Genomic DNA, 27,901 nt, shown 5'->3' on the forward strand with positions numbered 1-27,901 from the left:
TCTGAAAGGAACAACTTCTCTACTGATGACAGATAAAAGCCAGCTTGCACCAAGTAAGAGGAGAGGTCCACACTGCCCAGCACATCCAAGGCATCAACAGCAACCATTTTCAGAAGAACATGCAGGCAAAGGAAAGACAAGACAGACCCCGGAATTCTCCCTCAGCTTCCAGTCATTTGCGGTTCAGAGAGTTCCCAAACTTGAGAGGGTGTCTGTGTGTTGAAAAGGCATCCACAAACTTGTCCCATCATTTGGGAATCTACATAAATTTTATCAACAGTATCCTGGGGCAAAGGTTTCACACTTTAGTCGGCTGTGACAAAAATCGACCTTATTTGTTTTGAGCCTCTTATTTTGCCATTTACTCAACCCTCTCTACCCCAAAACCTCATCAAATCAACCTTTGACAAAGAAAGATGGTATGAGGTTGTTTTGGTTTTTTTCCCCAGTTATTGTTTGAAATAAAGTAACCTTGCCTACAAGCTCAGAGACCAAACAGTGCAAAGAAATTACTCTGATAGGCTGCCGTTTTCCCCCTGAAAAAAAGAATCAAAACAACATATCCCCACAGGTTGAAGTAGAAAAGGAGGAAGCTGGGACTTGAGCTCCAGAAGCATCCTCATACATGCTGAGCAAGACAGAGAACCAGCTATTAGCTATGCCTGAGGTGCTACTGACAAGATATCTTCCTCCTTTCTTTCTGTTTCAGGTTTCAATGAGGGTGGTACCCTGAATCTAAAGAGGCTGTTGAAATACTTCCTTGTGATGTCTCAAGATCTCCAACGCTCTCCAACTCGAGCCAAGACATTTGGCTACCCATACTGTCAATGTAATTGAAAAAAATCTTGTCCTTTAGAAAGTATGTCCATGGTCTCAGCTCACACCTCAGAGATGCAGGTTTTGGAGCCAGAAGTGTCTCCTAGAGATCCCACTATGTTTAAAGCCCAAGCAGCTGCACCTGACAAACAAAAGCCATCTCGAGAGGCACTTCTCAGTCTCTCTCCCTCCACTAAAACAAAACAAACCAGGGGAAAAAAAAAAAGAGAAAAAGACATGTTTTTTTTTCCTCATGAAAACATTCAACCCATATTTTTCATTCATGGTTTTGGGGGAAAAAGAAAGTATTTTTTCTAAGCAGAGAAACTCTCATATTGTAATCACCTTTTTTTTTTTTTTTCCTGTCAAAACCAAGTATTCTGATACAAAGAGTTGGGGTGCTACCCTGCCCATCTCTCCCTGTATCATTTTGTATTGCTCAGGGATTTCCTTCTCACACTTCTTCACTTTTCTGTTGTCACTTCTATTTTACAGAGCTCAGAGAAGATTCTGGACTTGGCAAGGAAAGAAACCAAAACAAAAATAGGACAGTTGGGAGAAATGCCAAAACAGAGATGGCAGTCCTGGGAATTTTGTGGGATTTTTTTGTTAATGGAAAAGCATTTCGTTTTGAAACCAAACTTCCATTATTTTTCCTGCTAGCGAACACTAGAGGCTCCAAGTGCTGCTTCTTATCCAAAATACACCAGTACCAACTAAATTACCTTGGTAGACTCACAAGATGCAATTCATGCATTTGGACGACAGAACATGACCATAATCTCATTTGACCTTGTCTGCATTGCAGGCCATAGAACTTCCTCTCATAATTCCTACAGCACATGCATGCTTTCTGGCTAGACTGGAATGTCTTTTTCAAAAAGCACCTGTCCTGATGTAAAGGTTTCAAGGTGGCCAGTCTTAGGCCTGCAGCCTCAGGATTACTGGGAAGGTAACCTCCAGCAGCCTGAGCAGAGGACGAGCTCTCTCTGAAGCCAAGATCCACACCGAATCTGCCACTGAAGACTGGCCACGAGTCACCCCCAGGAACCTGGTAGCTTGGTTTTGCAGAATCAAGACAGCATGTCTCCCATTTTACCCCTTCCAGAATCTAACCGTTCTCCGACAGGAGGAAAGAAGAGAGATTTTTCTCCCTGTCAGATCCTGGAAAAACAGGAGGTCACTCAGAAGAAGAGGGAACACAGACAAAGCCAGTCCTTCAAGAAGGGCATCCTTAACAGCTCTTTTCAGATAGTCACAGTCCAATCCCAAATGACTTGAGTAGCTTTTTTTTTTTTTTTTTCAGAGAGGCTTTCTAAGATGACGTGACTGAAGCTTCACCTCTCACTTGGAGGTGTCTTAAATTAAGGAGATGAAGGGCAGGCGCAGTGTATACCTTTGGAGAAGGGATCTTAAGGAACCTCTGAAAGCTATGAGGCCACAGAGTATCACAACAAACACCAGAAGAGCCTTTGCACCAAAATCGTGTTCTCTGTAATAATGACTCACATTTGAAATTGCAGCAACAGGCTTTTCTTTGCCCTAGAAACCAGCAAGGCACATCCTGAGCCCAGAACCCCAGCTCTGATGGCCACAGAGGCTTTCCTCTGAAACGTGTTTCCACTGATCCCACACAACAGCCATACAGAACTACCAACTGCAGAGCATTTCTCGGGAAACAGTTTTCCTGGCCTTTGATGAATTATTTGAGGCACGGCCTAGAAGATAGTTAAAGGCCAGGAAGCACGCTTTACACCAGAGCTCTGAGGAACCTCCTCAGCTCATACAGCCAGATGAGTCAGAAAACTGCCCCAAAAACAGAGTTAATGCGACCAGCCCTGACCTCTCCCCACGGAAACTCCCAAGAGAAGAGGTCAGCTGCATTTGGCCTCATGCAGACTTTGAGCACCGGATGTCATCCAGGATGCCGGTTCTTCAGCAATGAATCACCCTGAGCTATGCAGAACTCTCCCTTCTGCCCAGACCCAGGAAAACAATCTGACACAACCAGTTCTTGCCAGTCTCCTGGTGTCAGGACACCTTTCAACACGTGACCATTGAACAAGAGGAACACAAGAGGATAACGCTAAAAGAACTGGAAAGAAACTGAAACTAGAACAACAGACAGTAACAGCTTGTAAACTGAGTGCTAGGTGATATGCCTTCTGCTTCAAATTAACAGAGGTACAGTGAAGGTTAAAAGGGGATTATGGCCAAGACATTCTGGTTTCCTATCGAACACGACCAGCAGCAGCAGCACCGAAACACATGCAGCTAACAGTCGTCAGAGGACAGACACGTGGACAACACCACCTTTAGTGGAGCCCTTCAGTGACACCATGTGAAAGTTCCCAACAACAGAACTTGCTTATTTCTAAGAGAAAATAAAAACCATATAGCACTTACAAACAGCAACTGTGAGGACTTCTGACGACTTCTGCCATTACCACTCCCTTAGGGCTGCACAGAAACACTAAGAAGTTCCACTTTGCAGCCATGACAACATCCCAGAACACGCACAGATTTGGCTTTCGAAGCTGAGTAAAGGTGAACTAACTGAACTGACACTCGTTCCAAATTTTCATCCCAGAACTTCCAATTATGCAACAATAGTGATTTAAAATCTCCCCTCCTGTTCACCAACTAATGTACCTTAAAACAGCATCACCTTTTTGCATAATCTTTCAGAAGAAAATGAGTACCAAAGCCTTCATCCCTCACACTCTTCACAGCTCCACATCCAGGGTGTAATCACCAACGCCCTGGCCAGGCTTCCACCCAGCAAACCACATTCTGTCTCCATGGCCAGGCAGGAAGTTCCCAACAGCTACAGAATCCAATCTTTCTCCCCCAGAGCAGCAGTAAGTGCACAGTGCTACTGAGCAACAGTGAAACAGTTACAGCGCCCTGTCCCAGAAGTGACCACACACAGCTTCTGGCTACAGCAATCTCATCAGTTCCACCACAAATCTTGGGACCCTTCAGTCTAGTATTACTGAGTTGCTCCTGAGGACACTCACAGCTTCCTGAAACAGCTGAAAGGCCAAGACTGAGCCTCGCACATCCTCCAACTCTTGTTACTCATGATTTGCACACCTGGCTGCCACAGAGCAAGGGCACAAACAACTTCAATCCACAGAAGCCCGCTCTCCCCTGAGCCACCAGCTGGCACAGAAGTCCCAGGCCAACACAAGGCATAGCAATTACACCAGTTTTTCTTGAAACATCCAAAAACAACATCAGCACTTGCCCAAGAATCAGCAGGGGAAGTTTCAGGACAAAAAGGCTTATTTTAATAAAAGATTACAGAAATACCAATCACAAGGCTTAAAAACATACCAAAAATCACAGGTTTGATGCTGCAGCAGCCCTGTTAAGAGTGTCTCCAAATCATCCTTCAGCGTTTGAACAAACAAGAAATCCACAGGACCAAAATCCCATCACCAACCTCCAAACGGGGAAAAAAATGGAAAGCCATTTCCCTTAACCCAGGTCTTAGCGACTGCAGGAACAACCACAAGCTCTTTGTTTCAAATCTGCACAGGGCTACGGCCCCTACAAACACACTGCAGCTCCCTAACCTCTGTATCTGACCTTCAATTTACTTAACCCCATGCAAAAGACTTGCAGGCTCCTAATCCCGCCTCCAAAAGTTCATAAAACTCCTGTGTGCCCCAGAAGCAAAAGCTTTGATCCAACACCACTCAAGAGACTTACCTTCCCAAACTGCTCAAAATACTGTTTCACATCCTCCACAGTAGTGTTCACTGACAGACCACCCACAAATATCTTCTTCGTTCGGGTCACCATCTGGAAAAGGGAAGGACAGGAATTCACCAAATAAACTGAGAGCAAGTGGAGAATGAGACTCCAAAGGCCACTAACTCACCCTCTGCTGCCAGGAGGCGGCTGCCTCTTTGCTGCAGTCGATCTCCCACCCACTCAAAGCGCCCCAAATGCCCACAGCAGCTCAGTGACTCCATCTCCTCCTTGCACAGCACACTACAGCCTCTCCTCTCACCAAGCCGCCGCCTTGGCACCTTTGCACCCCAGAGGAGCAGACCTCGACTTCCCCGGCCTTCCAGCTCCTCCCACAGCCCTACTGCTTCACACACCCAGCCTCTTCCAGGCTCCCCTGGAGAAGCATGCACCGCTTCCCCAAGCAGGAAGACAGGCTGCAGCACAGGTAGGCTCTCCAGGCTTTACCATCCTAGCTACCTAACTGCACAGCACCCAAGCTGAATGGGATAAGGCTCATCACATACCACTGCCCAGTCACCTCCCAGTTGAATCTTGTTTGGCTTTGCAAGAAAGCAAAAAGACCTCTCTGCCACTTCTCGCTCATACTGCTGGGACAAGGGAACAAACTAACTACCCTGAGAGGGGCCACTGCTGCCAGGCTGAGACACACTAACATCCTTTCAACTGGCTCTCCAGCTGCATCCTCCCCTTAGCTGCTTGGCTACACCCCTGCTCTCAGAGGAACACATGGTCCTAATTACCCCAAGGAGCATAGGGCTAATCCACAGCAATTCCCTGGCTTGGAGAGCAGCCCACTCTAACACTAAAGCACCTTCTGTCACCAAACTGCTTAATGGAATTAACCCAATTCCTACCATGTGCTTCCTGGCTTCAGTTACTTGGGATACCTGCTCACCAATTGTTCTCCGTGCCTGATCCCCCCTACTTCCCTCCAGCAGCCTTCTCCTCCCTCCGTGCTTCTTCACACTGCTTCTCTGCCCAGCTCCTCCTCCTGTGACAGCACACGGAATCGAGATCCTGAACTTCAAAACTCCCATCTAAAAACAAACCTAAAAGGAGATCCAAAGCCTAATAGCAGTATCCAGCCTGCTATTGGATCCTCAGTTAGAAGTCTCTAGCTGCACACCTGGAAAGAGTTCCTGCAACTGTTCACTTCAATGCCAATCTCGCAGCCAAGGCCCAATACCAAATTCCTTCTGCCTTTTCCAGCACTGAATGCACAAGGCCACTTCACAAAACGAAATCCTTCACCCCTTCCCTGCCATACACATATTCATTCACACGTCTGTGCACACGACTCCCTTTTCCACCTACATCACATCATAGCACAGAGCTGTCCTGTGTCTCCTTAGGCCTGCAACTTCCAGACACTGACTGCAACTTCCAAAGGACCGGGTTCACCCTGGGCAGAATTTATTTGACCACTTTTAACTATTGCATCCTGCAGTATAACCGAGGGAGGATGCTGGTTCTTGCAGCAACACACGACCCCAGCACCGCACTGCACACCTGAAAGGAGCAGCTCCAAGCAAACCAAGAGAATGACTCTGCTGCATGCACTGCAGCCCCACGCAGAGAACAAAATTCACCACCACCAACTGCAACCCTGGAGGGGCAATGTCTGCCCACAGAACCCACCTTGGGCTGTGCTCGGCGGGGGAACGCTACCTTCGGGTCAATCTGAAAGAGAAGACAAAGAAGAGGTGAACACACTTTTGTTGCCTATTTACAAACACGGCATTTCCTCCATGTGCACAGCTGTCTCCACCCACATGGCACCTTGCTGAATAACCAAAGAATCTACCTGAAGTGCACAGAAGCAGGCTGCAGACATCTTCCCTGCTCGGTAAGGTGTAACCCACGGAGACTACAAGTCCCAGCATGCAGCAGTCTGTCTCCAGCTGAGCGCTGGCCAGACAGCACCCGACAGCCCATCACGTGCTGGGATTAACAGGCTCGGCTGCACCCTCCCGCTCAGCCTGCCCCCGGGTGCCCTCCATCATCAGGGTCATATTAAAAGTGCTTTCTTTTGCCTTTTTGCTCTCCCTCCCCCTTCACTCTATCTACAAGCACAGAGCTCACCTTGTTAACAACAGGGTAGAAAAAAGGCAAAAAGCCCAACGTTTCAGCCCAAAACCAGAGGACGAAGAAATAAAAGAGCAGGCAGGACGCTACCAATTAAACACAGGGATCCAGAGCTGCAGACAAGCAGGAGCTGTGGCTGCAGGGCAGCGTGCTGCCCCTCTCCTATGGGCCACACTGCACACAATGAAGCAATGCCTCCCCTCTGTGGGCCGAGCCCTCCATTGTGCTTGCTCGGCTGCTGCACAGACCTGCTGCTGGCCAAACCACCGGGCTCTGCACCCCATCCAGGTGCTGCTCGTTGTGCTGGAATCAGCATGGATGAGCTGCATGCAGCACGTGCCTGCGTCGGCCTCACAGCACCACAAAGCTGGGCATGCAGCTGCACACCAAACATCCATGAAGCCTGTGCTCCTCCTTCTTTATAGTCTATTTTTACAGCAACTCCTGTAAAGTTACATCACATCAGGGATGATCCAGACCTACAAATCAGCTTAAGACCTGTGGTAAAGGCAGGTCTGGCTCATCCCCGTGCTTGGACGGGCTGCAGCTGAGAGGGCAGCCCAGAGCACCATCCCACCCGCCAGCAATTCAAACAGCCCAAAGGAAGCCGTGTTACTTCAGCCCCTCTCACTGCTTTGTTCAGCTTTGCAGCCCTCCTGCTCATCCACACCACCCTGCAGCTCGGCCTCCCCAGCCCCTTCCACCAGCCTTCCCCACCTCCATCCTGACTCACAGCCTACAACATAAATAAACTCAGCACGTAAGTAAACAGAGGCAAAAGTGAAGAGCACAAATAAACTCAAAAATAAACTTCTCTCCCCAGGCTGCAAGCGCAAGCAGATTACTGTACCCTCTGGGTGCCTCCATGGGGCATCCGAGCCGTCCCTCCCCTCCTGCACACACGCACGCCCTGCCGCTTCCTGGCCAGCACAGAAACCCACGGCGAATTCTGAGGACAGGGGACGGCAGGAGACCAGGAGGCTGATGGCAGATAATAAGCAAAAACAATAATCTACTGTCTTTTACTTCTCAGCCAGTGTCATTCAGCTCCTGCCAAGAAGATGCTTTCATACTCAGCAATGCTAAGCTCGGCCTCATTTTCTCATTACCCCGAGTGTGATCAACTGGGCAGAGATAACGCGTCCCCCTGGCTGGAGGGAGCAGGCAGTCATTGCACGAATTCTTCTGCACAAGCAGCCATTGTGCAGGTAGGGGAGGCCGGGCGCCCGGCACAGGGGCAGCCCTGGGAACACGCAGAGGGAGCGAGCTCAGCGCCGGACTCAAGTTACTAAAACCGGTCCGCTCCTCAGCAGCTGGAGTCTAATGAAAGCAAAAGCACTGGTACCTTTTTCCCTAATTTCTGGTGTTCAAACAAACAGCCCCGGAGGAGTTGTGTTTCAGTGTCACCCACTGACGTAACAGATCCTTTTCACAAACCCAGATAGAAATCTGCTAAGAGCAAAAGCATTCAGAACTGTTCAGATTGCATTCAAAAACACAAAACCCCATGTCAGGCTGTGGCAAGCACGAGTCACCTGAGCACAAACCGCATTCGCTTCACCCCACGAGGCGCTAAGGACAGGAATCCCACTGATGCTGTGGGGTACCTGATGCTGCAGGTGCGTGCACAGCAGGCTTCTGATGCACGGCACATGGAGCAGATCCTGCACAGAGGAGGTATGGGCACCCTGCAGCAGGGTAGGATGGGGAACCCCAGACCTCACCGCTGGGTCTGCTCGGTCACCACACACCTGCGGCCGCCCTGCCTCCATCTGCCAGCACTACATCTCTCCTCCACAAAAGAGCAAATCCAGAAAAAAAAACTCAGGAATGGCAACAAAGAAACGAGTCAGCGAAGCAGCACCATGGAGCCCGCTCTTCCCAGAGCACATAAAGAAGAAGCTCAAGGCAGCGGCCAGCTGCAGCTTTACAAAGTCACGCAAATCTTTTACCTTGAGACTGCAAAGCCAATTCTCATATCAAGCATTTCCATAAATAACCCCACGGGCTGCTGCAATCTAGCTTACAAACAAAGAGAAGTCTGAAAAGCACAAGGTTTCCCCGGAGATTCAGGCCAACAGCGCTCGTTAGGATAGGGAGAATTGGAAAACAATGAAGCAACAAGTTGGGCAGCCACTGTCTATCAAACGCTGTTTACCAGGAGACACCAAGCCCAGAGAGAAGGCTGTCCTCTCGGGCCACCGGGCCTTTTCCTGCATAGTTTCATAAAACCCTAAATTAGGATTCAGATGAGTTTTTGTCATTTAACCCGTGACTCACAGCAGAGCCTTTCAGCAGGCAAAAGGAGGACGGAGCTCCACGCAGCACCGCAGCACCAACCGCTCACCCAGCAATCGCTGGGCAGAACACCCCAAAACATCCGACAGCTGAAAGCCAACCCAAGTGAAAAACAGAAAGGATGGGGAGGAGGATCAAAGTTCCTAACAAAGGAAGGACCCTTTGGAACAGCCCCATTCTCTCTGCCACGCCAGGAAGGCGAGTGGAGCAGATGCAGCCGGGAATTTCAATGGCTGGTCCCCATGTGCCCTCTGCCGCGGGGCCGCCTGCTCCCCACAGCGCCTGTCCCCTTGCCGTCCCTCCCCAGCCCCATGGCGCACAGCGGAGCTGCATGGCGCAGGAGGCAGCGAGAAGAATGGAGCCTCGGGATGGCACTGTGCTCCCAGTCAGCAGAACTGCTGCTGCAGACCTCCATCCCTTGCCTTTCCAAGGGGGTCTACGCTGACCAGGACTAGCTGATCTGATATTGCGTTTACATGGGTTAGTGAGAGAGAAAGAAGGAAGAAAGAAAAAAAAGAAAGAAAAAAAAAAAAAAACAGAAGAAAACCCCTGGGTCCTCCTCAAAATACTTTGCCACAAACCTCCCCAAGAGCACAGCTCCCTTTACACCACTGCTGGAAGGAGGTTTGGGAGTCCTGGGGACCCAGGCTTGGCCAGGAGGGCTGGGACAGGCTTAACCCGGAGCTGCCATGGGGAGGAAGGACCTGTGCACATCAAAGGGAGCGAGCCAGGCAGTTTAACAAGAACAGACATAAATCTCACTGCAACCCATGCCGTAAACCCTCAGAAAGGGGGTCCTGCTCTTCCACAATAAAGGCACGGATGCCCGAGCCACGCTGCAAGTAAAGTTGAGCATTTGGACTCCTGTACGGCCTGTGCCTGGCACGGAAACACCTCCCTGCACCTCAGCACCCCCACGCAGCCCCCACCGCTCCCCATCCCTACCCTCACCTTCACCCCGGGGCAGCAACACGGAAAAGGAACCCAGGGAAAGGGAAGTCACTAAAACCACGGAGCAGGGACCTCCCACTCAGACACCTCACCCCCACCCCCAAAATTGAGCCCACACATCCCTGAGCGCTGCAGCTCAGCTCCCTGTGCCACACGCCACTGAAATCTCCCGCGGAGCTCAGCTGGGGGCCCTGGGGTTGCAGAGCGAGAGCAGGAGAGACCGCTGGTGGCCCACATGGGCGGGCACTGGCCACGCTCGAAGACAATAAAGTCTTGAACCTCCGCAACCGTTACAAAAACTTCGCCTGGGGAAAGCACCAGGGCGCGAGCAATGAATGCTCTGTGCCGAGGGGAAAGCATGGGCCGTGGGGAACGAGGCTGCCAGGAGAGAGCAACCCTCTGCCCAAACACCCTCAGCATGGCCGGGCCCATGCATCCCGGCTCACGGAGGGGCCTCCGATCAATGGGAAGAGGATGGCTGCCGCCGGGATCCGTGGATCGATGCCCGGACGTTGGGTCAGCGGTCAATAGCAAGCATGGAGCGCGGGCAGCAGCTCCGTTACCAGCTGATAAGTGGGGTGGAGAAGGGCCCGATCAATCTCTATCGGTAATCGATAGTTTACAACCTCTAACTGGAAATCAAACACCGCAATCAATGGCTGCTCCGAGAGCAGCCGCTCCGCCGGCCAACGCACCCCTGAGATGAGAGAAGTCATCTCACCGTCTTGGAGTCCAGTTCATGTCTGGATTGGGCCAGAACCTTGTCGACGCCAGCCTGGTCCATGAACGTGACGAACCCGAAGCCCCTGAGCCCCACAGCCCGGGCAGGAGAGGGGATGCGGAGAGAAGAGAGAAAGTTGGTTAAAGTGGCGGCCGGGCCGCGGCGGGGGCGAAGGGAGGAGCGGGCCCGGCCTCCTCACCTGGATCTCTTTGTCAGCGGGTCCCGCATCACCAGGCACTCTTTCACCTCGCCGAACTGGCTGAAGTACTCCCGCAGGCCCTCTGCAAACACAGCGCCCGCCGTGGGTGTCCCGGCCCGCCCGGCTCCCCGCCGCCCCCCGGCCCCGGCCCCCCGCCGCCCCCCGGCCCCGGCGGCAGGTGCGGGGCGGCCGCGGCGCTCACCTTGCGTGGTCTGCCAGCTCAGTCCCCCGATGAACATTTTGCTGCGGGAGGAAGAGAGAGAGCCGTGAGCGGGGCCGCGCCGGGGGGCCGCGGCGCCCCGCGGGGTTGGCGGCGGCGGCGGCGGCGGGGCCGGGCGGAGAGGGGAGGGCGCGGATCGGCCATGTTGGCAGCGGCACCGCCGCCGCCGCGCCTGCCCGGGCCAGGCGGCCGGGGCCGGGGGGAGGGGGCGGCCGCGGCCGCGAGTGGGACCAGGGGGGCGGCGGAGGAGGCGGCCGGCGGCGCCCGCCACGCCGGTACCAGGGGTCGTGCGGGGAGTCCGGGGAGGCGAGGCCGGGCTGGCTGCCGTCTGTCTCCATTCGGACCTCTTCTCCCTGCGAGGAGCGGCGCCGCACTCCCGGGGCAGATGAGCGCTGGAAAAGGGGCCGGACGGACAGGCCATGCTGCCCCCTCCCCCGACCCCTCTCCGCCGGGCGGGGAGGGAGCGAGGGAGGAGGGCCCGGCGGGCACAACCTGCCCGGCTCCTCCCACCCCCGCCGGCCCGCCGGCCGCCGTGCGCATAAAACCCGCCGGCGGCGCCGGGCCGCGCCGGGACCGAACGCCGGGAGCTGCGGCCGGACCGCGCCGGAGGAGAACGGAGGCAGCAAAGGCAGCTGGAACAGAGCGGAGCGGCGGCGGAGGCGGCCCGGGGCCCCGCGGGCGCTTTGTCCTCGGCCGCGCCGCTCCGCACCTGCGCTAGCGGACAAAAGGCCGCGGGCTCTGCCCCGCCGCTGCGGCCTCGGCCGGGCTGGGTCCTCCGGGTGCCGCGGGGCGAGGCCCGACTCGGGCCTCTCGAGTTTGCCGCGGCGGATCCGGAGCTCCCGGCGGCGAAGGAGACGCCGGCAGCGGGCGGGTTAAAGCCGGCGGGCGGAGGGCCCGGCCCGGCCCCCGGGGCCGCCCTGCCCGCCCGGAGCGCGCCCGAGGCCGCGGCCCCCGCCGAGCGGAGCCTGCCCGCGGGCTCGGGATGCTGACGGGGCCGCGGGCGCGGACGGTTCGCACCCGGGTTTCCTGCTCGGAGCTCGGCGCTGCCCGTCCGGGCGGCTCCTCCGGCAGAACCCCGAACCGCTGCCGGACGGCCCCGCTCGCAGCACCGGAGCGGCGGTTCGGCGCGGCCCGAGCCTTTCCCCGCGGGTGGAGCGGAGCGGCCCCCGGCGCTCAGCAGTTCCTCGCCCGTATAAATCAACAGAGCTGTGCCAGGCTCCGGCGTCTCGCAAGTTCACCCGTGTACTGCGGGCCCTGCGCTCCGCTCGGGAGAGCTGGCATGGAGGAGCCCAGTGAGGAACAACTGATATGCTGGGTGTCAGAGGAGAACCGGAGCCTCTCTGCCCTGCCTGCACGGCGCATCACCCTGAGAAAGGGCGCTTGTTAGCAGTGGTGACACATCAGAACACAGCAGCACACAAAGCCTCTCTCGGGACAGGGGTGGCACAGGCTGATGGGCTGTTCCTGCTCCGTGCCACGGTGCTGCCAAACATTCTCCTACCCATCTCTGCACCGCAGCATGAGCCTTCCTCAGCCAAACGGCTGTAGGTCAGCACCAGCCTCACATGACCATTCTTCCTCTTCTTTAACGACTGCTTTTCCCTGTGCCAATACATCTCACCTCCCTCCTGGAGGAGAACCAGAACACCTTTGTTTTAATAGCCCCCCGTAATAGTATTTTTCATTACCTAGGCTCATCCCAAAGGCTGTGGCTGCAACCGAGAGCTGAATTCATCCACCCACTAGCTCTGCCAAACCACCATTCACCCGCTCCATTTCCTGAGCTGAAGTCAGTGGCACTATCTCATCTTCTGGCCCCGCACCTGGCACTCAGTGAGCTCACAACCAGACGCTCAGTGACCACCCCAGGGACTGAGCTGTACCTCAGCCATGGTTGCAGCACAGCAGTACGTGGCAGTCACCTCCCCTTGCATACCCTGTGAGTTCTGGGCCATCAGAAAGCCACTGCTGCTCCTGCCTCACTGCCCAAACTCACTGCTGCTGCGCTGCCTCCTGGCACCTGCTCCGAGTTGGATGGCAAATACTTCAAGTGGGGAACTAATGTTTTGCAAGTCACCTGGCACAGGCTTTCATGCTCCATTGACTGGCCAACTTAGGCAGAGTAGCAGTGCTAATTAAACTCCAGAAAGGAGAAAAGAAACAAGAGATCAGTGCTGGGCATACAAAAGGACAACATCCTTCGGTTTACTCCCAGCAGACTGTTATAATTTTAAGTGCATTATAAACAACAGATAATGCAGAGCACTCAGAGGCAGCATTAAAACACTTCACTATAAATATATATATCTTCTGCATTATGCTTATTATTTTATTCTCTTCCACCAATATTGGAGGAGAGAGAACAGGATCAAAGTGAGCTACCATCTGTGAACATAAGAGAAAAAGCAATCTTCAGGAGGGGCTGGATGGAGAATGTGGTTGGAGCTGCATCCCTGGGAGTGACGGCACGCCGTACCACGTAACTTATTCCAAGGCCCTTTCCAAAACACAAGTCATATTTTGAGTTTCCACCTCAGGACCCCAAAGCCCTTTGGAAGTATCGATGCATTTATCTCTATAACACACAAGCCTGAAAAATCTGTTGATTAGTGACAGTAGGAAGCTTTCCTCACAGAGAAGTAAATATATAAAACATTCCAGACCTTATGATTGGAAAGATGATCTCCAAATATAAAATAATGCAGCATTGTATTCCTGGGGCTGCAGACAGACAGCTGTAGTGCCTCTGTGGCTGCTGCTGAGAGGTTGCCAAACACCAGCGAGATTAACAAAACTGCTCAGTTTTCTTGCTGCTATTCAGCGTCTCGTGTGTGGTAGAGTGACACTATCAAAATCATGTCCACTTCCTGCTGGGGACGATGATTGGCAAAGTGCTGCCCAGCACCAGTGGCAGACACTGGAGGTATTCATGGGGAGAGGGAGGTTCCCAGAAGTGGAGGTTAGGGGAGGGGCAGGGCAGCAGGGCCTCCTTTGCTCCTCCATCATAGACGAGTGACAGAGAGCCCAAGTCCTGGAGCCGGGAGGTTCTGGCCAGCGGTACTCAGAGAAGTGTTGTTTTTCATTCAGTTTGGGCAGTTAATAAACAAACTTGAACTGGAATCCAAATCTCTCCTGTCGAATTCATGTTCCGATGCTAAACAAGCAAATCTGGAAGATATTAAGATATGAATACATAGGTGTATAGTGAAGGTGAATAAGGAGTAAATAGAGACAAGAGGGATAACAAAAAAGGACTGAGGTAGAAGAGAGGAAACCATTCAAATTACCACAGGGCAGCAGGAGAGATTGGAACCTCAGAAACAAGAACAGAAAGAACCCTGCATGGAAAGAAAAGCAGAATAAAATATCAGTTTGCTTTCTTGGAGAGAAGAAGAAAAAGTAACTTTCAGCTTGGTGAATAGGGATTCAGCATAAAACAGCAGAAGAGAAGAGGTCTGTGAAGGACAGCAGGCTTCCAATTGCTGATGGACAGGGAAAAAAATAAAAATAAAAATAAAAATAAAAATAAAAATAAAAATAAAAATAAAAATAAAAATAAAAATAAAAATAAATCAATCCTTCCCACTGCTCTCCCTCTCCACAAGCTCCAGCAGCTTCTACCTACAGCGATACAGCATAGAGGGAGGAAGCACTGCCTGCTCAGCCAGGAGCACCGCGGGCGCCCAGCTCTGCGCAGCCTGCCCCTGTGCAGGCACCAGCTCTCCTCTGAAGGGGTTCCCCTCTCCAAAGGTGGGCTGGCAACGTCTCCACTTCCCATTAACCTCATCTCGAAACAAACAGCAGATCCGAAAAATGGGACCTCTCTCTCCTATCCACTTCCCCCTTCATCACTTTGTTACCATTTGTCACAGACTTTCATCAGCCACTGCTTTCTGCTCCACCCTGGCTCCTGCTTAACCTATGCCCAGCCCTCACTCAGCACCCCACACAGAGGTGGCCTTCCTGGATCGTCAGTCCACCCACCCCAGAAGCAGCGCATTGCATTGCCTCCTGTTCTTTCCTTCTTCACCAGGAAGCTCGTGGTGGGGTGGTGACACAGAAGAATCCATTTCCCCACTGTCAGAGCAAAGAGATGAAGACACATGCAACAGAAATCCACCGGACCTGTCAGACTTTTCTGCAAAGGACACTGACTGCACTGGTCCTTGTGCTCACCCAGGATAGGACAATCAGCTCAGCTGACAGAGAGAGACATCAAGGTTAGATGTGCCAAGAAACTCAGCAATTGTGGTGACGGCTGAAGATGGAAGAGGCCTGAGAAATCCACATCCACGAAGATTTTTAAGAACAAATTAAGCAAGCGTTGGTTTGCTGATCAGGTTATACTTTGCCCTTGCCTGTGGCTAAGAGGCGACTTCTCAGCAGTGTTTTTTAATACTCAGTTTCTATTATTTCTTCACCTTGTTAGGTCAAGAACCTCTAAAATCCACCTTAGAGAAAGCGAGGGAAAAGAGGAGCAAGGGGAGAACAAGGCTGCAGGAAGGACAGCTGGATCCCCAGCTGAGATGCTTGCAGGAGGCAGAAGTCTGGGTCCTGGCACTGCCCCAGAGCAGCACCAGAAGGAATAGGCATTGACAGGAGCAGGCAGAGAACTTTTGGCCCAACACAAGAGCAGGAGCCAAGCAAGCAGAAGCTGTTTCTCCTTCCCCTCTCTTTCCAGACACAATCAGTTTCCCACCTCTGCTGTAACACTCACATCAGCTCTTAACTCTCCCATTTCTTCAGGACTTATTTTCTAATCTAATTTGATGGGACCTTTGCTCCACAAATCCCAACAGCACTTCCCAGAAGACATCTTTATAGCATTCTGGTACCTTGGTGGTGTAAAGCAACCGGGACTACACTGTTAAACTTAAGAGCACAAAATTGAGAAGGTTTGCAGATCATTTGGGGAAAGAACAGGAAAAAGCTTCTTCAAAATCCCAGGTATATGCTGGAGCTCCTGAGACAGGAAAGGTTCAGCCCAAGGCGAGTGCACAGGACAGAAATACACACTGCAAATCTCCTTAAGCAGCTCAGCCTGTCCTGGTTCCTCAAGGTTTTGTCAAGGTATTTTGTTTGTGCTTGTCACATGACTTACATCAGGCATCGTGTCCTAATCAAGACGGACAACATCGTCTTCCCAGGCAAAGCTCCATCTTCAGCCTGCAGAAGCAGCTTATCTGCTTGGTGCATGTCACTCCTGCCTGAGCTGCCTCTGCTGAGCCAGACTACAACGTCCAGGTGCACCTGGAGACCTCATGGTCATTCTCCTGTTTGCTGCTGAAGAATACTGAAGCATCACTCACCGAGCAAGGCTCCAACACACCCAGAGGGTGCAGTACGCAGAAGAACTCCTGGCGTTCCAAAGTAGTGCACTCAGCACAGTCGCTCTGGGGCCAGGAGTGGTACCTTCCAGAGAAGGAGGGTTTGACTTGTTCCCCAGGGCGCACCATCTTCTCCCAGGCTTAGAGGCTGCTGAGCTGTTCAGGCTTGGGAATGTGAAACAAGGGTACTGTTGCTCGAGACTTCAGTCACAGAAACCTCGACCAGGTTTCAATTATGTTTAGAACTGAAAGCAGCTCAAAATCCGTTCCTTGGTCTGAATACACAGCGATTCTTCCCTGCCCACAGACCAGCAAGCTGACCTCTAACTGAAGACAAGCTCTGATTCTGCATCACTCATAACCTAGTGGGAAATACTTTGCTCCTGCTGCTACTTGTCTGTTCTTGCCCTTGTATCTTCTGCTCAGTTTTCACAGCCTTTAAGCATTTATCTTTTCACGCCTCTGCCTGCTCCGGATTTCCCTCAAGGCTGATTTTGCTACATTCAGGTCCTTATGCCATTTTCTTTCTTTTTTTTTTGCTGCACACAGACCTCCACCACCCACCTCACACCCAGGCAATCCTCGAGCTGGAGGAAATTGAGGCATCGAGCCTTCTCCCCTCCAGAACAAGCAGCAATTCGCCAACTCAGAGCACCCAGCTGTTAGGTGGCCAAGCCACCACAACCACAAGGGACCCAAACAGCCATCCAGGACATTGCTTGGCCCAGAGCTGGGACATGAGCAACGTGGAGATGCTGCCAAAAATGGGGGGATGCAGAGGAGCAGCAGGAAAGCTCTCTCACAGTGGAGATAGGCAATATAAATTGGAGCCATCCCTTCATTAGAAGTAGGAATGAAACTGTAACCTCTACAATTCAGAGTTTGTCAGATACGCGTATCAAAATGCAGCACTCTAGTATCAAATCTTAAGGGTCTTAGAAAAAGAAGTAATGGAATGTTTGTAATTATTATTGCTTTTTAACTCCATGTCCCCTCCTTGGAGGCATTCAAGGTTGGGTGGATGGGGCTCTGAGCACCTGATAAGCTGTAGGTGTCCCTGTGCACTGCAGGGCAGTTGGACCAGGAGGCCCTTAAAGCTCCCTCCAAACTCACACCATTCTATGATCTACTTGCAGCATTCCAAGTTGATCAGAGAACAGATCCTCATGCTCCTGTTTGTGGGAATGACCAGGGCAGCTCCAGAGGCTTCAGAATACAGGAATCTCATGAGTTATACTGGAAATAGCGAGGTCATACTCAGGCTTGTGAAATCTTGACTCACTGGACTTGTACTCTGATTACACGGGTTTCTGGAAGGCCTGTTTAGTGTGTCCTGCCCTGCCCCAGCATTACCCCTCTGGAGATCACCACGTTTGCTGCTTCAGACACCCATGGGGTTTGGAAGCTGCCTACTTGGGAAGGATGGAAACAGTGAGGCAGGAAATGTTTTTTTTTCTCCAAAATTCACTGTTGTTTCTGAACATTTTAGTCAAAAAGCTGGAGGTGCAGGGAACACCCTTACTTCTGGACAAGGCCTATGGGAGCTATGGGCTCACATTTCTGCAGTATCCCACGATGCATGCCCACAGTCTGTATGTCCTTATGCATAGTGGCAGACTTGTCGAGGTGGAAAGCATGACACTCAGATAATCCATACCTTGTGTTTTCAGCTGAACAACACCCTGCTCTCTGCTCAGCAGCACACTGCTAGACACCAGGAAAGCTTGCACAAATATTTTCCTACTTCAGAAGTTATCATATTCCTGTTACATCTTATAAAGCGTCTTTAAACCAAAACACGTTTTAGAGAATTGAACCTAAAAAAACCCCTTGCTGGTGTTTGGAGAAAGCTGGGGACAGAAGAGACATTTGCTGGGAAAGCAGCTCTAGAGCCAAGCAAATTTTTCAAGTGGGAAAGCTCCTCTTACACACTCCTGCTAGGCAGACGAAACGTGCTCAAGTCTGTTGGTCATTCTGGAGCCTTGCAAGAAATGCAAGGTCTGGTAAATTCATTCCCAGATGCTGGGGGAACGAGGGGTTGTGGGATTCGATTCAAGATGGGGAGATTTACTGCAGAACAGAGAAAAAGCCAATCAATGGAAGTTTGTTCAGCCTTCTTCCTTTCCCCCCCCCCCCCCTCCAATGAGGCTGCAATAGGAGAAATTTTGGGATTTTATGCTTGTGTTGCTTTAAGGGCAGGAATGCTGGAAACAGAGGTATTTGATACCTTTGCTGCTAATTACAGTGCAAGCTCTCAGTGTCCTGACAATGCCCTTGTCCCTGACCTGGAGGGGCCTCACTGTCTCAGGGTCAGCTGTAATTTAGTTTTAGGTCAGACCAGGGACTCTCCTGCCCAACTAACCACGCTTTGTTTTGAAGTAGAAACCATTTACTAGCAAGGAAGGGTCTGAGACCATCAAACTCTCTTCATTAACAAGAAACAGGAACGAAGTGCAGAGCCCCAGAGACGAAGGTCAGTGTAGAACACAAGGAGGGCTTGCCAAACTGCATCACTAAGGAAGGGGCCGTTCTGCCCATCAGCCGCACGGGCTCACATCTCCTGTTCCCTTCAATTAAGCATGTTTATTACAAAAGCATCCAGGGACCAACTAGGCTGTGCCAGTCCCCCGTCTGGCACAATGGCATCATCAGCCTCTCACCTTAGAGAGTTTACAGCACATAGTAAGAGGCTTGAGAAAGAACTGATCTCAGCACAGCTCATGAAGTGCTCATGCTGCTCCTGCCTCTTCTCACAGGTTAGCTAAGTGATTTGGGGGCAAGAAATTCTGCTTCTTTACTTGAAATCTGGGATTTTTCTTCCCTACCTCAAGAACTGCTTTGAGCTCTTCAGAGAGAACATGCTGCAGAAAATAACCTACAAGCTGTAAAGGAAAATGCTTTTTAACTTTAAGCACTCTAACTCAGAGAGGGAATGAAGTATTTTTTTTCAAATCAACAGATTTGGATCTGATCTTCTTCCCCTCACCACATTCATGGACAGAGATTATACTGTCACCATACCACAAAACACTGCCTGAAATTAGCTTGCCACGTAAAGAACTGTTCTTTACCATTTGTGGGTTAGACTGAAAGACGAATACATTTCACGTGCTTTCAGAGCCCCCATTTCTGCATTTATGTGGATGTAGGGCTGTGTTTGCCAAAGAAAGCCCACCCTTAGCACAAATTTTGCACATCACTCTGACAAGAGGTCAGCTTGCACTTACAAGAGAAAAAAAAAAAAAGCTAGATTATAAAGAACAAAAAGTCAATTTAGTAAAAAGTAAGGTGCTTTGACAGTGGGTTACAGTGTCCAAATCATGAAAACATGGAGAGAAGAGTAGAACAAAACACGCTCCTTGGGAACACTGATATATCTTCAGTTCCAGATGCTGGCCACCACTGGGGTTGGAGATCAAATGTGAGATTTGAGCTATAGAGAGAAGCGGGACTGCTAGGGGATGTTCAAACAGTGATGCTCAAGTCTCTCTTTGATAAAAGTTGACTACAAGACAGCAGCACACCCTGATATGTGTTAATGCTTGCTCACTGCCATGCTCGACAGCTACAAAACATTGCAGTAGAAAGAATTACCAGCCCTGCAGACTTTCAGATGAGTTCAAAATGCAATATCCCAGTTGCCAACCACAGCTCCCCAGCTACACATAACCCCAATCTCTGCTCTCACTATTGATTCCTCTGTAAATACCAACACAGCTTCCAAGAGCCCATCTGAATTGCCAGAACTCTTGGTGGGACAGGTCCCAGTGACCCAAGAGACCTCTTCTTCATGGCCCCCGACAAAGGCATGATTTTCAGGAGCAACGCAACTGCTGCGTACCAGCACAAGGCTCTGGAGCAGAGCAGATAGCTTTCTTGGCAGCTGGCCCTCCATGCTGGAGCTCACTCCCAGGAGAGATTAGAGAGTAAAAACCTCATTGCCTTCAGAGCAAAGCGCTCAACCTGCTTCTACCAGAGATTTCTCACAAGAGGAAAAAAAAATCCAAACGTCTCTACAAATAGAAGACTGCAGGAACAGAGAACAGATAGCCCAGTTAATGCCATTTGTACCACTTTGTGAACAGCTCAGCCAACACTGTGATCAGTAAGGACAGTCAGAAGCTCTGAACGTTTTACACTGTGAAGATCACCTTACTAACATCTGGACAGGTAATTGCCTCCCTACATAAAGTCACCCAAAAAACAGATCTGCGATCGCAAAGTTTTCAAGTGAGGTTTTAAAATTGTTGAATAGCATGAAATGTATGTTATCTCCCAGGCAACCTTGTTCAAGCCCCCTTTTTATTTTCAAGGCATGCTAGAGGATGGAAATTATCCTCAGGTGCCCAGGTAGTGCAATTTATAGACTGAGGCTGCTGAAAGTGCAAGTAGAAACTACTCAGACTCTCTTAGACTGCACGTGCTTTCAGACTCTCCTTTCACTTCAGGTGTCACCATATCCACATAACCCCTGTAGCAAAGAAGAAAGGAGAGAGCTTTCACTGGTGTCAAGGAAGGCTGAACTCCGTCTATAGACAAGGAAGTTTTCTGTCCACACACAGAGCACTGCACAAATGAGCTGCTTCCCAAGGGCAGAGAAGAGTCCCCTTCAGAAGCAGCTCCCAGAGCTGGAGCTGCTGTGCAGCAGCACGCAATGCCAACTCACCCTGCAGCTCAGCAGGCTCCCATGGATGGGGCCACGAGCACCACGGGACACTCGGTAAACAACAGAGTGGTCACCTCCTGTCCTCTGCCACCGAGGCCAGGCTCTGCAAGGTGCAGCACAGAGCTCTGGGCAGGGTGTGCAGGCAGCAGCCTGGCCTGGGAACTCAGGAGCAGCAAGGAGGGAGAGGATGCTGGAGTGGAAGTGATTTGAATTAGAACAAACCGGCTGCTGAATAGAAGCTTTTATTCCAGCATGGAGAAAGCTTTGTTAGTCAAGCACATGTGATGCACAAAAGCCTCCACTTGAATTCATTGAGTTTTAATTGGTTCTCAGGTGGGGGAGGAGACGGGTGTTAGGAATTAGGGATTCCTTAAAGAGGCAATATCATTAAATCTTAACGCCTCTTCCCTCTCGCTCCACACCCCCAGCTTCAGCTTAGGAGTCTGGCCCCATTCAATTGTCTTACACTAGAGAATCAGAAAAACTGAAGGAGAGAAAGGCTGGGAGGGGGAGTCACTAATAAAGCCTAAAGGGAGATCAATGAACGAGGAGGGTGAGGGGCAGGACGAAGGCTGAAAAAAGAAAGGCTGGTTGGGAGAGGAGGAAGGTCACACACAGGCAGGGAATGCAGGAGAACCTCCAAGGGATGAACGAAAGAAAATGATGCCATTTGAGTCATGGCTTTCTTTTCTGCCTGCATTCCTTCTTTTATTGAAGACTTGAAACTTCCCCTGGAGATCCTCCATCTTGGCTCCGCGAGTCTGCGCTCAGTAGTAAGTCACTCATCATGAGGAAGGAAGAAAATAGTGGGATAGGCACAGGACCGAGCGTGTGCACAAAACGACAGCAAGAGAAACCTGTCTGGGAGGACCTTGTAAGAGCTGCCACTTGTTTTTGCCAGACACAGCACGTTTCAGACAGAAGTTTTGTCACTAGGAGCCCGCTACAGAAGTAGCTGAATCAAGGTCCTTGTGAGTGAAAGAGAAAGGGAGTAATTGGGAGCTAAGGAGATTTCACAGTCAGCATTGTAGGAGCTATGGCACACTGCCTGCTTTATGAGACTGTAGGTACCTGCAAGCCAGACCCCAACGAACGACTGCCATGGGGTGATGGGGCATATTTCAAATGTATAACAATTCCCATCAGCCCAATATATCACAGCAAAGTGAGTTAATCTTGTTTTGCCTATTACAATTGGAATTTAGATACATAAGTGAACAATGTACCAAACACACCGCTTGCAAGCATTAACCCTAATGCATTTTCTTCTAGAGATCCTGACAGAAGAATGCTGCTTCTGTGTTTAAGACAGAACATTTATCCTGTATAAAGCCATACATAGGATACGTGCTACTGGCTTACTGTTTACAGTTCTCAATTACAAAATTAGAGTGCACAGTCTCTGATTGTAGACTTAGCCACAGCACTAATCTCCTCCAAAACAGGGACACTGCAACTAATTACTTCATGGACTCCATCAGGAGCTCTCAGGCTTCAGTACATTATGGGATGCTGAAAACAACATTCCCATACTGGCCTCTCCTCAGGAGACTGTCTGACCCAGCTGTGGTACGGGGCAGCTCTCACATATGTGTAGGTTATTCATGTATTTCAGGGGAAAAAAAGATGAGCAAATTCACTCATTGAAAAAGTCATAGGATCCCATTTCCCAGACTCCCTCCCTGAAACATGAGCCTAAGCATCACTTCAGAGTGACACAGAACTCTCTCATTTGGTCCTTAACTCCAACTTACAGCAGACAGGGTCTCCACCTGGGGAAGGCATTCGTGAGCAGTGGGATGTGACAGTGCCTGGCACCAGCCACACAGAGTGCTCACCCACACATGGACAACTGACAATACTTCGCCTTGATCTTAAATTGTGCGTACTCCACACTCTGACTTCACCACGCTGCTTACTGTCATTGCTTGACCAGCACCAACCCACAACAGCCCTGCCCTACAGGAGCAGCAGAACTTTCCACTAACAAGGCAGCCTCCCCTGCAAGGCTGGTGCAGGAAAAGTTAACGAAAAACCCCACAAGTAATGTTAGAGATACGATTTTTCTTTAAGCAATGTTTCTTGTGCGCTTTATTTTGCCTCCTCTCATAGACGCACCTGCACTCCACATAGCACTCATGTTACAGATTTAATTTCTTGTTTCCACCTTGCACGTTTCTGTTAATCCACAGCATCATTTCAAACAATACCCAACCTGCTTGGAGCACCCAGCTGCTCTTCATCATCAACAGTAATATTTGGTAAGTCCATATTCATGTGCACAATTGTAAATGTAATTCCTGCCTTCTCAAAAAGCCACAGTGCTCTGCAGAGGACAAAGTCACTGAACTGTTCCCTATAGCCCTGTGTGCTATGCTAGACACAGAACTCTTGTGATCATCTTCCCAGTCAAAAAGCCTAAGAGAAGGCTGTCATGGTAAGGATGGGCAAGGTCATGCCTCTAAGATAGCTCCCAAGGTTTGTTCTATTCCTGTTGCATTGGATGTATCTGCTCTCCCTCCCAACAGTTTTCTAGTAACAGTCTCTCCTGTAATTGTTTCCCTCTCTTTCAGACACATTCAGTTTATCTTTATACCTCAGCACAAGACTATCGGTTTTTCCAGTATCTCCTTGTTCCCCAGGAGCTCCCTGTTTTGTAGCTTAGAGCAGAATCAGACCACCAACTACTATTTGTGCCTTTGGAAAAAATACCTTTATACTTTTTTAAATCTTCCATTATGCTCAAAATCTTGCTGTCATCTTGCAGCTTTTTGTACATGCCATTGGTAGCAGAGATCCTCTTACAACACCTTTCCTAGCAGGTACCATTTCCACGGGCTCTTGGTATGCAGCAGCAGGCGCTTCTGAAGTGCTTCACTAAACAAGCTCCACGTTTGTCTGTCACAAACAGTGTCAGTTATAGCAGCATCAAATTTGTTGTATGCAGCAGGTCTCTTTAAGATTGCCATGAATTGAAAATTGTTTTCCTACCTCTTCTCAATGTGTGATGGAACTGATATCTCAGCAATCAGCAGTGGCTTTGGGGCAAAGTGTGACTGACACATCTATATCAGCTATCTATTAATTTTATTCCCAGCCTGTTCTGTTACATTAAATCTCGAGATGCTCACCACACTCTTTTTTCAAAGCAGGAGCCATCCTTTCAGCTCTAGAAGAAGCTTAGCTATGGCTGCTCCCTCAGTTATGCCAACTTCACCTCTCAGGACCTCCTGAAATGAGAAGATTGACTCTATTTGCAAGAGCCAATATCACACAGAGACAATATTCAGCCTTAACAAAAGAACACTGCCAGCTTCAACAGGATCACAGCAGATACATCTTACACCAAGACAATGGTCAGGTACAGACTTCCTTTGTGAAGTATTTGTAGGACTGTTGACAGTTTCATACCACAGAAATGAAGACCACTCCAGCAAAAGCCTTTAAAAACTAGATCAGAACACTAGCAGAGCAACATACTCCACTCTCCTTGGAAATCATCTGTTTCTGCTCCAGCAGTCAAGTAAGCCTTTGCAATGGCTTTGGGAGCACCTATCCCTTGGTCTGCGGCTGATCGTGCCAGCACCTTGCACACAGACCAAAGGTTTCCTGCAACTTGCACACACAGAAACAGGCTATAGCTTTTTGCTTGTATTTGCCTGGCAGGCTCCCAACATCAGCTTCAGCCCCAGCCCATGCAAGGCTGCAGCTGCTGTAGGACTGGACCTCAGAACATGCAGAGTCACTGTGGGTCCAAAAGCCACATCCCAGCTAGTGCAGGGAGAGGCAGAAAGCAGCACGAGAGCAGGGTGCTACGTACTGCAGAGACAGAATGAGGCTAGGATGACTAATGAGAGAAACCAGTGCAGCAGAAGCTTTCCAGTCCAGTGCCCTCACAGGTTTCTGTGCAAGATGGTAAAGCTTTGCACATTTATTGGTGTAATACCACATACTTATCATTTCTTAAGCTAGCACAACACACACCTTTGGGCCCCACCAGCATTGTGCCTTGCTTAGAAGGATCTTCACAAACATACATGGCTGATATCAACCAACAACATGCAAGTTACCACTGTAAACTTCTGGGAGCACGTTGAGTGCTTTGCCCATTGTATCTAAACATGTTATTTCCCTGAATGGTATCACTGCTCCATCTCCTATGTTTTGACACGCAAGTAAGAAGACGAGGGGCACTGTGGCTTTAAGAAGGTCATTTCCACTGTCCTGCCGACGTAATTAGCCTGCTAAAGAAAGGGCAGAGGCTGGAAATTGGATTGAGCAAACCAGGCTTTAGCCTCAGGATGAAGGCAGAGCCCCAGGATTGTTATGTTAATCACCTGAGCTCAGCAGTCCCTGCCCTTCAAACCAGTACAAGCCCAGTACAAACCCGGGACCTCTCTGCAGAACAAACCCAACCTCATTTGCGTCAGCTCCAGCTGCCCTACGCATCTCCTGTGCCGCTGGGGACAACGATGCCATCCCTGCAGACAGACCTGGGGCCACCCAGCACTGGGGGGAGCCCCTGTCTGCCAGCAGGCACAGCCCACGGTCACACTGTGCCACCCACCCTGAGTGCAGGACCACAACTAGGTGAGGTCAACAATAAACTGGGAGCGATGCTGTGAGCTGATGGGCCAGGGCTGCATTTTCACCAGCTGTGGATGGAACCCTGGCTGCTTTGAATCAATAGGCACGTCTAAAAGTACAAATATTAAAAATCTAGGAGTACAAAAGCTTACTGTTATTTCACTGATAGAAACATAGCATTAAGAATAATAAGCCAGATTTGCATCAATAGTAACAACCATAGGCAGTGGAGCTGCATGAGCTGAGACTTGAGTTTGGTTTGGAGCTAGTGACAGCGCAAGACCCCCTCAAGCACAAGTGCAGCACCTTCAGCAGCAGGGCTATCCCCAAGGTAATCTCAGAGGCAAGCCCAGGGAGTGCAGCTCTGTACCAGAACTGCTACCTGCACCTTCCTGGTGCACTCTACTGGTTCTCCCCACAGGCCTATTGGCCTGGAAGCGTGACTCTGCGTCTCTTCTCTGTGCAAAAACTCTGTGCTAACAACCCTCACCACACCACCCACCTTCCTTTTAACACAGCGACCCAGGCAGGCCATCTTCCCCTCCCTGCAGCCTGTTTTTGCAGGGTGAGCTCGCACCTCTTCCCTTCCCAGACCAGTTGAGCTCTGCGCTGCCTCCCTTGTTCTTTCAGGCATTTTTTCACTGCACCCCTGCGCTGCCTGGGAGGGGGAGGGAAGGAGGAGGATGGGAGGGCAGCGTCTGGCCCCTCGTCCAGCATGCCGGATGGCATGGTTTTGGAGAGGCCTGGCTTAGTGAAGTTATTCAAGCCAACGGCAGCCTGGCAACCGGGCGGCCACAATGGGAGCGCAGGAGGAGGAATGTTTCCACATGCCTGATCAATGGGAGCAAGGGAGACAGCAAAGCAAACAGAAGCTGGGAAAGAGACACAAAGAGAAAGCAGCCTTTTCTCTGCTCAGTTCCTTTCATTTGTCACAGCTCTTTGTGAAGCTGATGACAACGGAGGCCCTTTGGAGGCTAGTTTTAGGGAGTTTGGTTTTTCTAATTAAATAAAACGCTGCGTCCTTTTTCTTCACTTGTCACCCTCCAGCTCGCCAAAAAATGTCCAAGCAGCCCCATCTGCACTCCAGCCCCCAACTCCCTGCACCTCCAGGGAGCCCCAAGCACCTCCTCCTCCCTGGGGAGGCAGAAGCACCCTGGCTCGCTCCAAAGGATCTCCTGGGCTGTGTGGAGCCCTGCCTGAGCACGGCTGGGGGCCAGCAGCACCAAGCTGCACATGCCACCCCCCAGCTGCTCATTATGGGAATAAAGAGCTCTGCAGAGGACAACTCCTCTGGAGGTGCTGTGCTCTCTGCGGCAGCTGCTGACGAGACTAACGGGCAACTTTCTATGGGAACAAGGCAGCGTTCAAAATAGGGTTAGAGAGTAGTTGCCTTGGAAACTTGGATCATTTCTACCAAGCAGTTACAACTTTCCCCAGTAAGTCCAGACGGGATTTACCTGGTAGTCAACTATGGGGCAGAAGTTCCCATTTGCTGACTCCTGCAGCCTGCACAGAGGCTCCCCAGGAGGGAGACAGAGGTGAAGGAGGGGTTTCTGGAAAGAGGCACCAGCTTGGTGGCGTTGGGCCGTGCGGCGACGAACAGCAGCCAGATCCAGCCCTGTTGCATAAACAGTGGTGGGAGCCCAAAGTTGTTTCCTCTAATTACTATGCAAGAGTTCACAGCAACAGGCCTCTTCTGTGCGGGAGCTTGCAGAAAAGGTCCTCCGTGGCTCCAAGTCAGAGCCAAGCACATCAACAGGAGCAGGAGTTTGGGGTGAACTTTCCTGTATTGAGGTCAGAGCAGAGACTTTTCTCCTAAAAGCACAAAGTCTGATGTATGCATCCCTGAAGAACAGAAAGACCTCGTTGCTTGCCAAAGACACCTACCTCTTCTTAGCCACCACCAAATGCAGGATTCCTCTCCTGCAATATCTCTGTCCCCAGCCAGGGCACCGTGGGTGCCAGAGGAGGACTGCTGCTCCCGCCTGTGCATCTCAGCAGTCCTTTACTCAGTTTGACTCAAGATGTAGCCAAACTGCAGAAGGGAGACCCAGCAGCACAAGTTGTGTGTATGGCAGCACGAGCTCAAGGAAACTGATCAAAATGCAGTCCAGAGCACTGATGTAGCACTGGCTCAACAGCAAAGGAAGATTCCTGGCTATTTCCAACAGCCAAAAGACACAGTGGCCAAATGCAGGCTCTTCAGAACCGCAGGCTTGCTTGCTGCCAGGCTCTCGAGGCAGACAGCAATTACCTTAGCTGATACCTG

General features: G+C 50.7%; 1 protein-coding gene and 1 long non-coding RNA gene across 2 annotated transcripts in view; both read right to left on the reverse strand.

Moving 5' to 3' along the window:
* The window catches only part of MSI1 (musashi RNA binding protein 1), a 28,158-nt gene extending 16,621 nt beyond the window's left edge, over positions 1–11,537 (reverse strand). The window contains exons 1-6 of the mRNA XM_048964454.1: positions 11,332–11,537; positions 11,035–11,075; positions 10,833–10,914; positions 10,634–10,718; positions 6,217–6,258; positions 4,534–4,626 (exon numbers count right to left, since the gene is read on the reverse strand). Of these exons, the coding sequence (XP_048820411.1) occupies positions 4,534–4,626; positions 6,217–6,258; positions 10,634–10,718; positions 10,833–10,914; positions 11,035–11,075; positions 11,332–11,390 (402 nt within the window). The 5' untranslated portion in view covers positions 11,391–11,537. The remainder of the gene's footprint in view (positions 1–4,533; positions 4,627–6,216; positions 6,259–10,633; positions 10,719–10,832; positions 10,915–11,034; positions 11,076–11,331) is intronic.
* A 550-nt stretch (positions 11,538–12,087) lies between these two features.
* Positions 12,088–27,901, reverse strand: part of LOC125701914 (uncharacterized) — a 37,229-nt gene continuing 21,415 nt past the window's right edge. Inside the window, exon 4 of the long non-coding RNA XR_007380395.1 lies at positions 12,088–14,220. This is a non-coding gene — a long non-coding RNA (uncharacterized LOC125701914). The remainder of the gene's footprint in view (positions 14,221–27,901) is intronic.

Source organism: Lagopus muta, chromosome 17, assembly GCF_023343835.1.
Source record: "Lagopus muta isolate bLagMut1 chromosome 17, bLagMut1 primary, whole genome shotgun sequence".
Taxonomy (NCBI): domain Eukaryota; kingdom Metazoa; phylum Chordata; class Aves; order Galliformes; family Phasianidae; genus Lagopus; species Lagopus muta.